Genomic DNA, 13,917 nt, shown 5'->3' with positions numbered 1-13,917 from the left:
CTTGCTACAAGGCAGGTGCTCAATAAATGTTGAATAAATGAATAAATGGATTCCAGTAACATCTGCGGCAGTATTAAGGGTTGAGGTTTGGGGTGGTTGTTTGTTTGTTTGTTGGATGGTGAAATATACACAACACCAAATTTGCAATTTGTCATTTTGATTATTTTTAAGTGCACATACATTCACCTTATTGTGCAACCACACCGTCATCTGTCTCCAGGACTATTCTATCTCTTCAAACCGCAACTCCGACCCCCTTAAACACAAGCCCTCCATTCCTTCCCCCCCCCCAGCCCCTGGAGATCGCTCTTCTACTTTGTCTCTGTGACATTGAATATTCTAAGTATCTCAAAAGTGGAATCATGACATTTTTGTCATTTTGCGACCAGTATATTTCACTTAGCGTGATGTTTTCAAGGTTCGTCCATGTTGTAGCATGTATCAGTGCTCCAATCCTTTATAAGACTGAGTAGCATTCCATTGTGTGGTGGACCACATTTTGTTCATCCATCCATTTACCAGCTGATGGACACCCGGGATGCTCCCACCTCTTGGGCGATCATGACTAACGTGGCAGTGAACTCGGCGTATATTCACAATGGCATACAACAGTCACCTCTATCTGGCTCCAGGGAATTTCCACCACCCCAAAAGGAAACCCTGTACCATTAGGTAGTCACTCCCCATTCCCTCACCACTCCCAGACCCTGGCAACCACTAATCCGCTTCCTGTCTCTATGCATTGGCCCATTCTGGATACTCCCCATAAATGGAATCACACAACATGGGACCTTGTGCGTCTGGCTTCCTTCACCCAGCATCATGTGTCAAGGTCCATCCGTGTTGCAGCAGGTGTTGGTGGTTTGAGAGCTGTGCTATAGACCACTCAAACCAGCCCCGAGAGTAGATTGACCATTAAACATTCAGAACATTTTGGAGCCTGTTATTTAACCACTGGCAGGTTGAAATTGGTCACATATACACCCTGGATTTCGTCATATGTTATGCATCCTTATGGTTTTGGGGGTTTTAGTTGAGATTCAGTTTATGGGCACACCACTGGCTTGAGAGCAATCCCATGGTCTCCATCAGCAAGCCCCTCAAAGCTGCCCCCAAAGAAACGCCAAGTTAGAATAAAACAGTGTTCTTGAGTGAAGTCCCAGCCCCCACCTTCTAACCAGAGTTCTAGGCCTAAAGCAGCCTGTCTCTTGGCCTTTGCTCCTGGGTGATACCTGCCTCCCGGTTCTAGGCAGGGACATTTGTCTGAGGCCCGTATCACAGGTCCTGGGCCTCTCAGATGAGGTAGATGAGCTGCAAGCACCCACCTCAGCTGGGGCAGCTGGATCCAATTTCAGCAGAGACCACATCCGTGCCTTGTCCTGCCTCCTTCACTTCCCAATGGAAGTACTTTCTTAACAAATCATTGCGCAAAAATCCCCAACTCATTTTTGCAGAGATAGAAGAATTCATCATAAAATTCATCCAGAATCCCATGGGACCCAGAATAGCCAAAACAATCCTGAAAAATAAGAACAAAATTGGAGATCTCATACTTCCTGATTTCAAACCCTACTACAAAGCGACAATGATGAAAACAACATGGTACTGACCTAAGGAAAGGCATATGGACCGCTGGAATAGAACAGAGAGCTCAGAAATGAACCCTTGCATATATGGTCACGTGATTTTTGACAAGGGTGCCAAGACCATTCGATGGGGTGAAGGGTGGTCTTTTCAACAAATGGTGTTGGGAAAAGTGGATGTCCATATGCAAAATAAATGTTGGACCCCCACCTTACAGCATATACAAAAATCAATTCAAAATGGATCAAAGATCTAACCCTAACAAAAACTCTTACAAGAAAATGTAAGGAAAAAGATTATGGCATTGGAATTGGCTGGACTATATCACAGTTAAAAACATGTGTGCATCCAAGGACACAATCAACAGAGTGAAAAGACCACCTGTGTAAAGGGAAAAACTATTTGCAAATCATATGTCTGATATGGGATTGATATCCAGAATATATCAACAACAACAAAGGCCTGATTTTATTTTATTTATTTATTTTTTTAAATATTCTTTTATTTATTTCTAGGAGAGAGAGAGACAGCGTGAGCAGAGGAGGGTCAGAGAGAGAGGGAGACACAGACTCTGAAATAGGCTCCAGGCTCTGAGCTGGCAGTCAGCACAGAGCCCGACGTGGGGCTCGAACCCACGAACCTCGAGATCATAACCTAAACGAAAGTCGGACGCTTAACCGACTAAGCCACCCAGGTGCCCCAAAGGCCTGATTTTAAAATGGACAAAAGCCTTGAACATTTTTCAAAAGTATGCAAATGTCCAATAAATACATGAAACGATGCTCAATTTTAGGGAAATTTACAATGAGATACCATTCCACACCCATTAAGGTGGTTTAATGAAAGAAAGATACAAAGAAAGAAAGAGAGAAAGAAAGAAATGGCAAGGATGTAGAAAATGGAACACTGTTCATTGATGATTGGGAATGTAAACTGGTACAGCTGCTGTGGAAAACGATATGCAGGCTTCTCAAAAAATTACACATAGATTACCAGATGATCCAGCAATCCCACTTCTGGGTATAGAACCCAAAGAAGTGAAAGCTGAGACTCAGATACATGAACACCCATGTTTATAGCAGCATTATTCACAACAGCCAAAAGGTGGGAGCAACCCAACTGTCCATAATGGATGGATTAAAAAATTGCGGTATGTCCATACAATGGAATATTATTTAGCCTTAAAAAGGAAGGACATTCTGACACCTGCTACAACATGGGTGAACCTTGAAGACATGATTCTAAGTTAAAAAAGCCAGTCATAAAAGCACAAATACTGTATGATTCCACTCACATGAGGTACCTGAATAATTAAATTTATAGAGACAGAATAGTGGGTGTCAGGAGCTGGAGGAAGAGGGAAAGAAGGAATTAGTGTTTAATGGGTAGAGTTTCAGACTAGAAAGAGGAAGAGTTCAGGAGATTCATGGTTGGACAACAATGTGAATGGACTTAATGCCATAGAATTGTACACTTACCCATGGTTAAAATGGCAAATTTTATTTGTATATTTTACCACAATCAAAAAAGAAAAGAATCCCACCTTAGGCTCTGTGTCTAAGGAATCCAATTTATGATGCAATGATCACATCCAATATACAGGAGGTAAACTGAGGCTCAGAGTGATTATTATATCTTATCCAATGGGGATGATAATAGTCATGGCCATTCAGGGTTTCTGTGAGGATTCAATCAACTAATGATGCATGTAAAGACCCTTGATCAAGGAAGAGAATTACCTAGGAACATGTGGGGAGAAGGAAATCAGGAGTCCAGGTAGCTTCAATCCAATTGTGGCCAAATGTTGGCAATTTTATGTGGTGCAACCTAACAGTAGTGTTTGGTGCTTAAGATGGACAGTGGAGGAAAAATATTTCTGTCATTGTTATCTGTATACTTGCATATGTTTTAAATATTTCAAAATAAAATTTTTATGGAATAAAAATTAGAATAGGTAGGGAGCAATAGAAGGGTTTGGAGAGGTCACATCCTGTCTTTGGCCAGGAATACAAAGTTTTGATCTGACAGAAATGGGGTTGAACCTTGACTCTGGGTCTCTTTAGCGATGACTGTGAGCAAGTCAAGTGACTTCTAGGTCACAGGTTTTTTGTCTGTAAAGCGGTGGGAAGGATCTCAACCTCGGCTGTTGTGCAGATCGAGGGCTTGAAAAACAATGCCTAGAATGAGGCACAGAACATAAGCTCGGTGCTGCTAGACCGGGGTGCGTATGCTGGATGGGATGGAATGCTAGCTCCAGGCTTCCGTCAGCCCAGCCCAGCCACAAGCCCTGTGTTCTGTGCTCAGCCCCAGGCGAGCCTGACGGCTCAAGCTTTCTAAGTCCAGCCCTGTCAGTGAGTGGTGTTTCGGGTATTTGGAAAATTGCTGTGATTTCATCTGCTTTTTCTCTTCTCCAACTACATATGCAGGACGTGTTCCCCAGGCTTCTGAAATGTGAAGATTTACCCCTTCTATGCCAGAGCACCAGTTATTCTTGGTGAAATACATGCAATAATGTAACAATTAATAATAATAATAGTAATAGTATATTTTACTTAGATATTTCTCCTTTTCTACCTCTTTATTTTTTAAGTTTTTTTTTTTAATGTTTTTTATTTATTTCTAGGAGAGAAAGAGACAGCGTGAGCAGGGGAGGGTCAGAGAGAGAGGGAGTCACAGACTGAAACAGGCTCCAGGCTCTGAGCTGGCAATCAGCACAGACCCCGACGCGGGGCTCGAACCCACGAACCGCGAGATCATGACCCAAGCGAAAGTCGGATGCTTAACCGACTAAGCCACCCAGGCGCCCCTTAAGTTTATTTTTTATTTTGAAAGAGAGAGAGAGAGAACCAGTGGGGGAGGGGTAGAGAGAGAGGAGGCCAGAGGATCTGAAGAGGGCTTTCTGCTGTCAGCACAGAGCCTGATGTGGGGCTCAAACTCGTGAACCATGAGATCATGACCTGAGCCGAAGTCAGATGCTTAACCAGCTGAGCCACCCAAGCGCCCCTCCATTTTCAGCTTTTCAAAGCATTGCCCAAATTTGCCCCCTAGCCATTCATGCTCTTGACATCCTAGACTTCTTCTTCCAAAGCTCTGAGAGGAATGGGCATTCTTCATTCGACATCACTGTCTCCTGTGACCCTTGGTGGGGACGCCTCTGTTCTGTCTCCACCGTGATCCCGAAACCCACCACAGGGCTGGCAGGCGGTAGGAGTTTTGTGTGCGGAAGTGAGGGAGGTGGAAAAACACAGGTAATTTTACTGCCGAGCCCCAGATGAAGAGATTGCTGCTCAGAGAAACCAAGGCTTTTCCAGAGTAACAAGAAATAGTGTCACTTGGAGGCATGTATTGCAGAGTGGAGTCTGTGGGTCTCAAACTCAAAGGCCTACAAGGCCAGACAAAAGGGGTAAGTGCCACGTGAGAGGAACAGAGAACAAGTGTAAAGATAAGTGGCAAAAAACCCTCAAGGGCTGGAGGTAATTTGGAGAGGAAGGGACTGTGATCAGCCACGGAGTGTGTCTCCTGTCTACAGGGAGCACACTACCCAGATTTAGCCACATGGCTCCTAACAGGAATATGAGCCCCAGGTGACCCATTCTCTACTCTTTTTTTAAGTAATATCTCCACCCAACATGAAGGTCAGGCCCACAACCCCAAGATCAAGAGTCACATGCTCTACCGACTGAGCCAGCCAGATGCCCCAGATACTCAACTTTTTGAGGAGACATGAAGAATCTGGCTTTTTACTGTAATTCTCCCAGTTAAAAAAACTTGGGCATCCACTTTAAATTTAAAAAAAAATACTGTACGGGCAACTTTTTGTGGACATAATATCACCCGTAGGTGACCAAATTGTTACCCCTGATGGATACAGAGAGATGAATTTAAATTCTGAAACAGATGTGATTCCAAACAGTATTTACATCTTGAACAAAGATATCCTCTTTCATAGAGCCTAACACGTGCAGAGAGAGAGAGAGAACCAGTGGGGGAGAGGCAGAGAGAGGGGGGAACAGAGGGGGACATAGAGTCCCCCTGCAGTTGTGCAGTGCCCAACCTGTACAAATGTATGTGGCAGCCCTGATACATTAACTCTTAAAGCTGTCACACACACCTCCACCAGTCTAACTCAATGGAAATGCTACCCCCACCCCTGCATCCATTCAATTCTCTGGACCGTGAGAAAAAGCCTTTCACCTGTCTTGGGCACAAAAGCTGTTCAGCAAGGGTATTGAAGGGAAGTTCTAGCCATCATGACCAGATTTGCTCTGTTCTCTAGGGTGGTGAAATTCCGTCGCACGGGCGAGAGTGCCAGGTCAGAGGATGACACGGCTTCAGGAGAGCATGAGGTCCAGATTGAAGGGGTCCGCGCGGGACTAGAGGCTGTCGAGCTGGACGATGGGGCAGCTGTGCCCAAGGAGTTTGCCAATCCCACCGACGGTGAGGGGGTTTTGCATTTGGGATATCAGCCTGGGCCACAGTCAGGGGCTCTGAGGTGCTAGCTTTACCTCCCCGGATAGCGTCTAGTGAAGGGACAGGTAGGAGGGCCCAGAGGTGACACTGGAAGTGTGGGCTGGCCTACCTGGCTTACTCCAGCAGCTAAGGTTAGGTCACAGTCCCTGCCCGTCAGCTTCATTGCATAACACTCAGCTGAGGACAGCGGCAACAATGATGATGATGGTGATGGCGGCAGCGGTGGTGATGATGATGGTGTTAGTGGTGATGGTGATGATGGTGTAATGATGGTGTGAGGACACAGTGATGATGATGGTGAGGAGGAAGAGGAGGAGGAAGAGGAAGAGGAGGATGGTGAGGACAAGGAGGAGGAGGAGGAGGATAGTGATGATTGTGGTGGTAGTGATGGAGAGGATGATGATGGTGGTGGTGATGGTGATGATGATGGTGGTGGTGGTGGCAACGATTGTGGTGGTGGCGGTGATGGTGGTGGTGATGAAGAGGATGATGATGATGATGATGATAGTGATGCTGGTGATGGTGATAATGGTGATGGTGCTGATGATGTGGTGGTGGTGGTGATGATAAGGATGATGGTGGTGGTGGTAGAGACTGTGGTGGTAGTGGTGATGGTGGTGCTGATGATAATGCTGATGATGACGGTGGTGATGATGATGATGGTGACGATGATGGTGGTGATGGTGATGATGATGGTGGTGATGATGATGGTGATGATGATGGCAATGGTGATGGTGATGGTGGTAGTGGTGATGATAGTGTAATGATGATGAAGAGATGGTGGTGATGATTGTGGTGGAGGTGGTGGTGGTGATGATGATCATGATGATGATGGCAATGGTGATGGTGATGATGATGGTGGTGATGATGATGATGGTTGTGATGATGATGGTAGTGATGGTGATGGTGATGATGGTGGTGATGATGATGGTAGTGATGATGGTGGTGATGATGATGGTGATGATGATGGCAATGGTGATGGTGGTGGTGGTGGTGGTGATGATGGTGGTGGTGGTGATGGTGATGGTGACCATAGTGACAGGAACAGCGGACATTGACTGAGGATTTACTCTGGGCCAGGCACTGTGCTAAGCACTTTACACATATACCATTTAATCCTCACAATAGTTCCAATTGGCACTATTATGCTTGTCTTTGCCACTTTGCAGAAAAGAAAGCCAAAGCACAGAAAGACTAAGTATCTTGCCCAGGGTCACACACCCCAAAATTAGCAAAGCTGGAACTACAACCAGGCAATTCTCAGAGCCCACATTCTGACCCATGATCCTGTGCTCCTCTGAGTAGAGCTAGTCAAGTAGGAGACCTGAGGTGGTGCTGTGGGATCTGATGCTGATGGATGAAAACATCCCATGCATTCCTGGAAGGCCCCAGATTCCCAGCATGAGAGGAGGGTTAATGACTCAAACCCAAGGCCTGTTGTTGGCAGATCTAAGGAGGTAATGACTGGGGAGGGGGCAGGCAGTAGCTGGGAGCAGAGACTTTACTCCTACGCTGATCCAGACTCAGCTCCAAGATCTACAATGTGGCAGCCACATGACACTGGGCAAGTCCTTGTCCTCCTCTGCAAAATGGAGCTGGGGCTAGGGCTGAGCTAACAGGTGAGACAGGGACTAAATGGGATAACATACATCAAGTTCTTCATGCAGTGCCTGGCCCATGGCAAGCCCTACAACACGCACCCTTATTTATTATTACTGTTCCTATTATTGATGATGCTATGGGACTTACTCTGCTTTCTCCTCTGTATTTTTTTTTTTTTGCTGGAGGAAACTAGGTCTTGCTGGCATGATAAACACCAGCTCATGCTCCTGGAGAAAATTATGATTGATGTAAGAGGCCCGTGATTGAAGTTCCAAAAAAAATGACAATTCCCAGCAGGGGCTGATGAGATCCTCAGAAGCAGCCCACACAGGGGCCACCCAGTGTGCTCCCTTAGTAATTTTTAGTTTGTAATTAATGTTTTTTGGAAGCCATTTTAGATTCACAGAAAAGTTGCAAGCATAGTTCAGAGAGCTCCTTCATACCCTTCACGCAGCTTCCCTTGACATTAACATCTTACCTGGCCATGGTACATTTGTCAAAACTAAGAAATGAACACTGATGCCATACTATTTACTAAACCGCAGACTTTTTAAAAAGTTTTTATTTTTATTGTTGAGAGAGAGAGCACGGTCAGGCTTGCCAGAACACGGGAGGGGCAGAGAGAGAGGGAGAAAGAGAGAATTCCAAGCAGACTCTGCACTGCCAGCGCAGAGTCCAATGCGGGGCTCGAACTCATGAACTGAGAGATCACGACCTGCGCTGAAACCAAGAATTGGACACCCAACCGACTGAGCCTAAACCGCAGACTTCTGAGTCAGATGTCACCGCCTTTTCCCAGCAGTACTGTTACAGGGCCCAGTCCAGCCCACTCTGTTGTATTTAGTCTTTTCATATTTTTCAAAAACACTTATGAGCTTATCAATTATATTCTGTTTTGTCTGAGCACACAAATAACACATGCTTCTTTGGAAACCATTTCCACATTACAGAAAGGTACAAAGTTGGAAAGTTGCAAAGTTACAGAGATGACTGTGGACAGTTCATGGACTTAGTCTTATGCATGGCACGTATCTAATTTTATCACAAAGACAGCTCGAAATGGCGCATATCTATCACCAGTTACCTTTTACACTTAGGGATATAATGTGGACACCTTTCTACCTGAGTGCAGGGGCATTCTGCTCTTAGAAAGTCTTTCTTTCCTGACTACAGAAGCAATACGTTGAGGAAAAAAGCTAAATTCTCAGTGGATGTCTCCTTTCCTCTCTCCAAAGACGATGAAAATGAAACCATAACGTAAAGTTTTGTATGTAGTCCATGCGTGTACATACATACATTCAAATACATACACGTATACCCAGGCATGTACATCTCCAAGAAGAGAATTATACTAAACATGTTTTCCCTTTTGTTTTTTTTAAAGTTTATTTATTTATCTTGTGAGAGAGCACGTGCACGCGCAAGTGGGGGCAGGACAGAGAGAGGGAGAGAGAGAATCCCAAGCAGGCTCCGTGCTGTCAGCACAGAGCCCTACAAGGGGCTTGAACCCACGAACTGTGAGATCATGACCTGAGCCAAAACCAAGAGTTGGACACTTAACTGACTGAGCCCTTTTTTGGTTTATTTTTTAAAAATCAATTAATGATATGTTGTGTGTGTATGCACATTCTTTTTTTAACAGGCAGGTCATATTTCATAATTTAATAGATAAAAATGTATATACACTCATGATCTATACAATAATTTATTTAACCAACCCCTGTTGATAGACATTCTGGGTGTTCTAGCTTTCCCTTTGACAAACAATGTCGCAGTGGGCTTTGTAGCAAGATTATCTCTTCACGTTTGCTGGAGTGTCCTCCTAGGATGACATTTCTAGAAGCGGTATGTGCTGCCTTTACTGAGCTTGGGTGTGGACCCTCCCTTCCCAGACACCCCCACACGACGACAACTGCAGTATGCACTCATTCCTTCGTCCCGTCCCCTTGTCTCCTTTCCAGATACTTTCATGGTGGAAGATGCGGTGGAAGCCATTGGATTTGGAAAATTTCAATGGAAGCTGTCTGTTCTCACCGGCTTGGCCTGGGCAAGTATTTTTGGGTGTGGTAAGCTCACATTCAGTCTCCAAGAAACCCCCAGGCTGCTCAAGTGGGTCCTTGGGGCTCTGCAGAAGAACGGTTCTCTCCACCTGAAGCCTTTGCTTGAATCAACAAGAGTTTGTGTTGGGGAACCCTGGTGGTCCTGAAGATCTGCCCTGGGGGGTAGTTGGGTGTGGTTGGTGAGGTCCCTCAAGGTGGATTTGAAGCTTCTGGCTAGTGAAGTGGCTCTCAGCCCTTTGCGGCTCACGGTTGCAATAAGATTATGATTCATCTGTGGAGCTCACCGTAGCTAAACCTGCACAGGTAAAAATGTGCCTTCTACTGCAAGAGGCTCATGGTCCCTTGTTAAAAATCCCCTAATCTTCCTCTAGCAAAGAATGCAACTAGACCTTTTTAATGTTTATTTTTGAGAGAGCGAGAGATAGAGTACGAGTGGGGGAGGGACAGAGAGAGGAGAGACACAGATCTCTGAGCTAGCTGTCAACACAGAGCCCGACACGGGGCTCGAACCCACGAACTGTGAGATCATGACCTGAGCCGAAGTTGGACGCTTAACTGACTGAGCCACCCCGGCCCCCACATATAGACCTTTAAACACAACTGAAATGGATTTTTGTGAATGCTGCAAGACCTGTTCTTTCAAATGCACCTCCAATTTCCCCCACATCATTTACCCCTCCATATATGAGGAGGAAATTAGCCATCACGTTCCCACGGCTACATGAGTCTGCTATTGCACTCTCATTTCTGTCTGGTTTCATAAAGGTGCCGTGGTATGCAATCACTGGGGCTTCCTAGCATGTGTTAATGATTAGAAGGCCATACTTCTGTACTGATGATTCTGCATGAACAATGACCCATAAACCAAAGATAGGCGAGTCTTTAATTGAGCTAAAGAGATCATAGTCTCTCTACCTCCATAGAAAAGTTTTTCTCAGATTTTAGAGATATAATAACATTTCCCCACTTCATTGGCTGTGGGGGGATGTCTATTTTGTTAAACACAGAAACTCACAGAGAGAATGTTACATGCCTATTTGTCAATTCCCACACTGTTTTAGCTCCTGGGGCTTTCGGTTGTGTTTTGATGTGCGATAGGGTGCTCAGGGGCCAGGGGAAGAGGGGTTTTCTACATGCCATCCTGGGGGTTGTGGACTTGGAGAGGGTGCGGCCACCCCCAGCGCTGGGCAGACCCTGGCTGGCCTCACAGTGCTGGCTTCCTCCCTGCAGATGGCCGACGCCATGGAAATGATGATCCTGAGTATCCTCGCTCCCCAGCTGCACTGCGAGTGGAGACTCCCCAGCTGGCAGGTTGCACTGCTAACCTCGGTAGGCAGCGCCCCCCTCCCTGCAGCTCTCCCCTGTGGCCTTCAGGACACTCCCTAGGGTGCTCTGTGGGGTGAAAGGCTCAGGCTCAGCAGGAAGAAATAAAGCCCTGGTTGGAAACCACGTGATCCCAGCTTCCTTTCCTCCTCTGAGCACCTCAAATATCCGGGCAGGTTGGCAGCAAATACGGCTCCCCCTGCCCCCAGGGGTCCCAGACGAGAGGTCCTGGACACTCTGCTCAGTACTGGGAAGCTGGGACCCACCAGGGGATAAACCTTTGAGGCAAAAAGGAGATGTCAGTCCCTCCCACAATTAGCATTGAAACGACGCAATGCCTGACACATAGTAGATGTTCGGTAAATGGTAGGGAGCGCTGCTCCCTGGAATTAAGACTTGAAGGAGAGTGAGGGAGAAGCCTCCACACTTGTTAGGGGAATTCAGCAGCAGCCTCTACAAGGGAGGGGACCCACCGGGCTGGATAAGAGGATAATAATGGTACAAAAGCTAATATTTATTAAGCTCTTACTGTGCGAAGGGCTTTACATATATTGTATACAATCCAAGCATAATATATATTGTGCCCCTTAATCCTCACAACCCTAGGAGGCAGGTACTATTGTCAGCTGAGGAAAACGAGGCACAGAGGGGTTAAGTCACTCACAAAAGGTCACACAGTCTAGCCACTGGCAAAGGACAGTAATTGCTAACTAGGAGCACCTCCAAGAATGCTATAACCATTCTGGAAGAGCCTGAGTGCCTTCAGCAACCGGGACTGATCTGATACCAGCAGTAAAGTTGTGCAACCTCGTGGGAGGAGTTTCTTAAACACCTATACCTGAGTTTTGTGCTTTAGTCTCCTAGACGTGTGACCTTGAGTGAGGTGCTTTCTGGCTCTATTTCGTCTCCTGCAAAATGGGGGTGATAATGCCTTTTTTTCTGCAGACAAACAGCAAAATACGTACGGTGCCTCGCACGTGGTAGGGGCTGAGCACTTGGTACTTCTTTCTCATGTTCCTGATTTTCACTAATTCCCCCCACCCCCCTTCAAGCATACTCACAGGTCTCTGTGTTTGCAATGTGGAGACTTTTGTCATTTGGTTCATAACAATCACCATTTATTGAGCACTTACTATGCTCCAGACTCTGTGCTAAGGGTTTGGCATACAGTATGTTTTTAACCTTCTCGACCCTGTGAGAGAGATGCCCTTATCACTCCCATTTCCACAGATAAGGAAGGCTCAGAGAGGTGTAAACACTTGCCCAAGCTCACACAGCCCATAAGAGGCAGAGGCAGAGGCAGAATTGAAATCCAGGTCGGTAAGGCTCAGAGCCCAGCTACTGCCCGGACTACTTCCTAATTGTATAAAATTTAGACTCATGAGGATGGTGAGGCTGTGAAGTTTTGTGGCCAAGCTTCTGGGGAAAAGTTTGGGTGCAGCAGGAGTTGATTTACCTGCAGAAAGAGGGTAAGAGGGGACCGACATTGTTATAGGAAATACGGTGTGGGATTACCGTAATTTCTGTGGTATAAACTAGTGCTCTGCTGTGCCGAGGGCTCTCCCTCAAGAAAGAGAAATTGGGGGAAACTGTGTGGGGGAATGCTAAATTCTTCCAGGGCACAAGGACACACATGATTAAGGCACCAGTTCACCCCAGATCAGCAATCTTCAAACGTTTTTGCTCTAGGTTATCTAGAAGAGATTTTTCTAAAAACTATGATGGTCCAGGACTCTTATAGGTTTTAAAATTGACATTAAATGTCTTTATTTTATTTTTATTTTTACTTTTTTTTTCAAAGTTATTTATTTATCCTGAGAGACAGACAACACAAGTTGGGGAGGAGCAAAGAGAAGGAGACAGAGAATCCCCAGCAGGCTCTGAGCAGTCAGTGCAGAGCCTTACCTGGAGCTCAAACTCTAGAAACTAGGAGATCATGACCTGAGCTGAAACCAAGAGTTGGGTGCTCAACCCAACTGAGCCACCCAAGCACCCCTACTTTTTTTTTTTACTTTTTAAAAAGCGTTTTTATTTCTTTAGAAAGTGAGCTCACGTGGGGGAGGGGCAGAGAGAGACTCCCAAGCTGGCTCCGAACTGTCAGTACAGAGCCCTACGTGGCTCCATCTCACAAACCATGAGATCATGACCGCAGCCAAAACCAAGAGTCAGCGCTTGACATACTGTGCCACCCAGGTGCTCCACTTCTTCTTCTTCTTTTTTTTTTTTTTAACCTTTTTTTTAACATTAAGTGTTTTTAAATTGTAGGTTGCAGGTTCTGTGATTTCTGGTATATTGGAAATATAAAACAAGTGAAATAAAATTTCATATCACTTTTTAAAATGTGTCCAATGGAGTTGAAATACTTATCTGATATCCCCCATACCCTGTTTTAAAATAACACAAATATGGGGTGCCTCAGTGGCTCAGTGGGTTAAGCGTCCAACTTCGGCTCAGGTCACAATCTCACAGTTAGTGGGTTCAAGCCCCGCATCAGGCTCTGTGCTGACAGCCAGCTCAGAGACTGGAGCCTGCTTCAGATTCTGTGTCTTCCTCTCTCTCTCTGACCCTTCCCTGCTCACACTGTTTCTCTCTCTCTCTCTTTCAGAAATAAATAAAAACATTTTTTAAAAATCTAAAATAACACGAATAAGGCCTTCAGAAGCATTTGGAGGGGCGCCTGGGTGGCTCAGTCAGTTGAGTGTCCAACTTCAGGTCAAGTCATGATTGCACAACCCATAGGTTCAAGCCCCGCATCGGGCTCTGTGCTGACAGCTCAGAGCCTGGAACCTGCTTAGGATTCTGTGTCTCCCTCTCTCTCTCTGCCCCTCCCCATCTTGTGCTCTGTCTCTTTCTCTTAAGAATAAATAAATGTTAAAAA

General features: G+C 45.7%; 1 protein-coding gene across 1 annotated transcript in view; it reads left to right on the top strand.

The window, feature by feature from the left end:
• The window catches only part of LOC120239179 (SV2 related protein), a 78,848-nt gene that overhangs the window by 11,909 nt on the left and 53,022 nt on the right, over nt 1-13,917 (top strand). Inside the window, exons 2-4 of the mRNA XM_039243699.1 lie at nt 5,861-6,021; nt 9,618-9,703; nt 10,947-11,045. Of these exons, the coding sequence (XP_039099630.1) occupies nt 5,861-6,021; nt 9,618-9,703; nt 10,947-11,045 (346 nt within the window). The remainder of the gene's footprint in view (nt 1-5,860; nt 6,022-9,617; nt 9,704-10,946; nt 11,046-13,917) is intronic.

The sequence above is a fragment of the Hyaena hyaena genome, unplaced genomic scaffold, assembly GCF_003009895.1.
Source record: "Hyaena hyaena isolate Hyena2069 unplaced genomic scaffold, ASM300989v1 scaffold_0, whole genome shotgun sequence".
Lineage (NCBI taxonomy): Eukaryota > Metazoa > Chordata > Mammalia > Carnivora > Hyaenidae > Hyaena > Hyaena hyaena.
The sequence above is the reverse complement of the archived record's forward strand: the minus strand, read 5'-3'. Positions and strand labels throughout refer to the sequence as shown.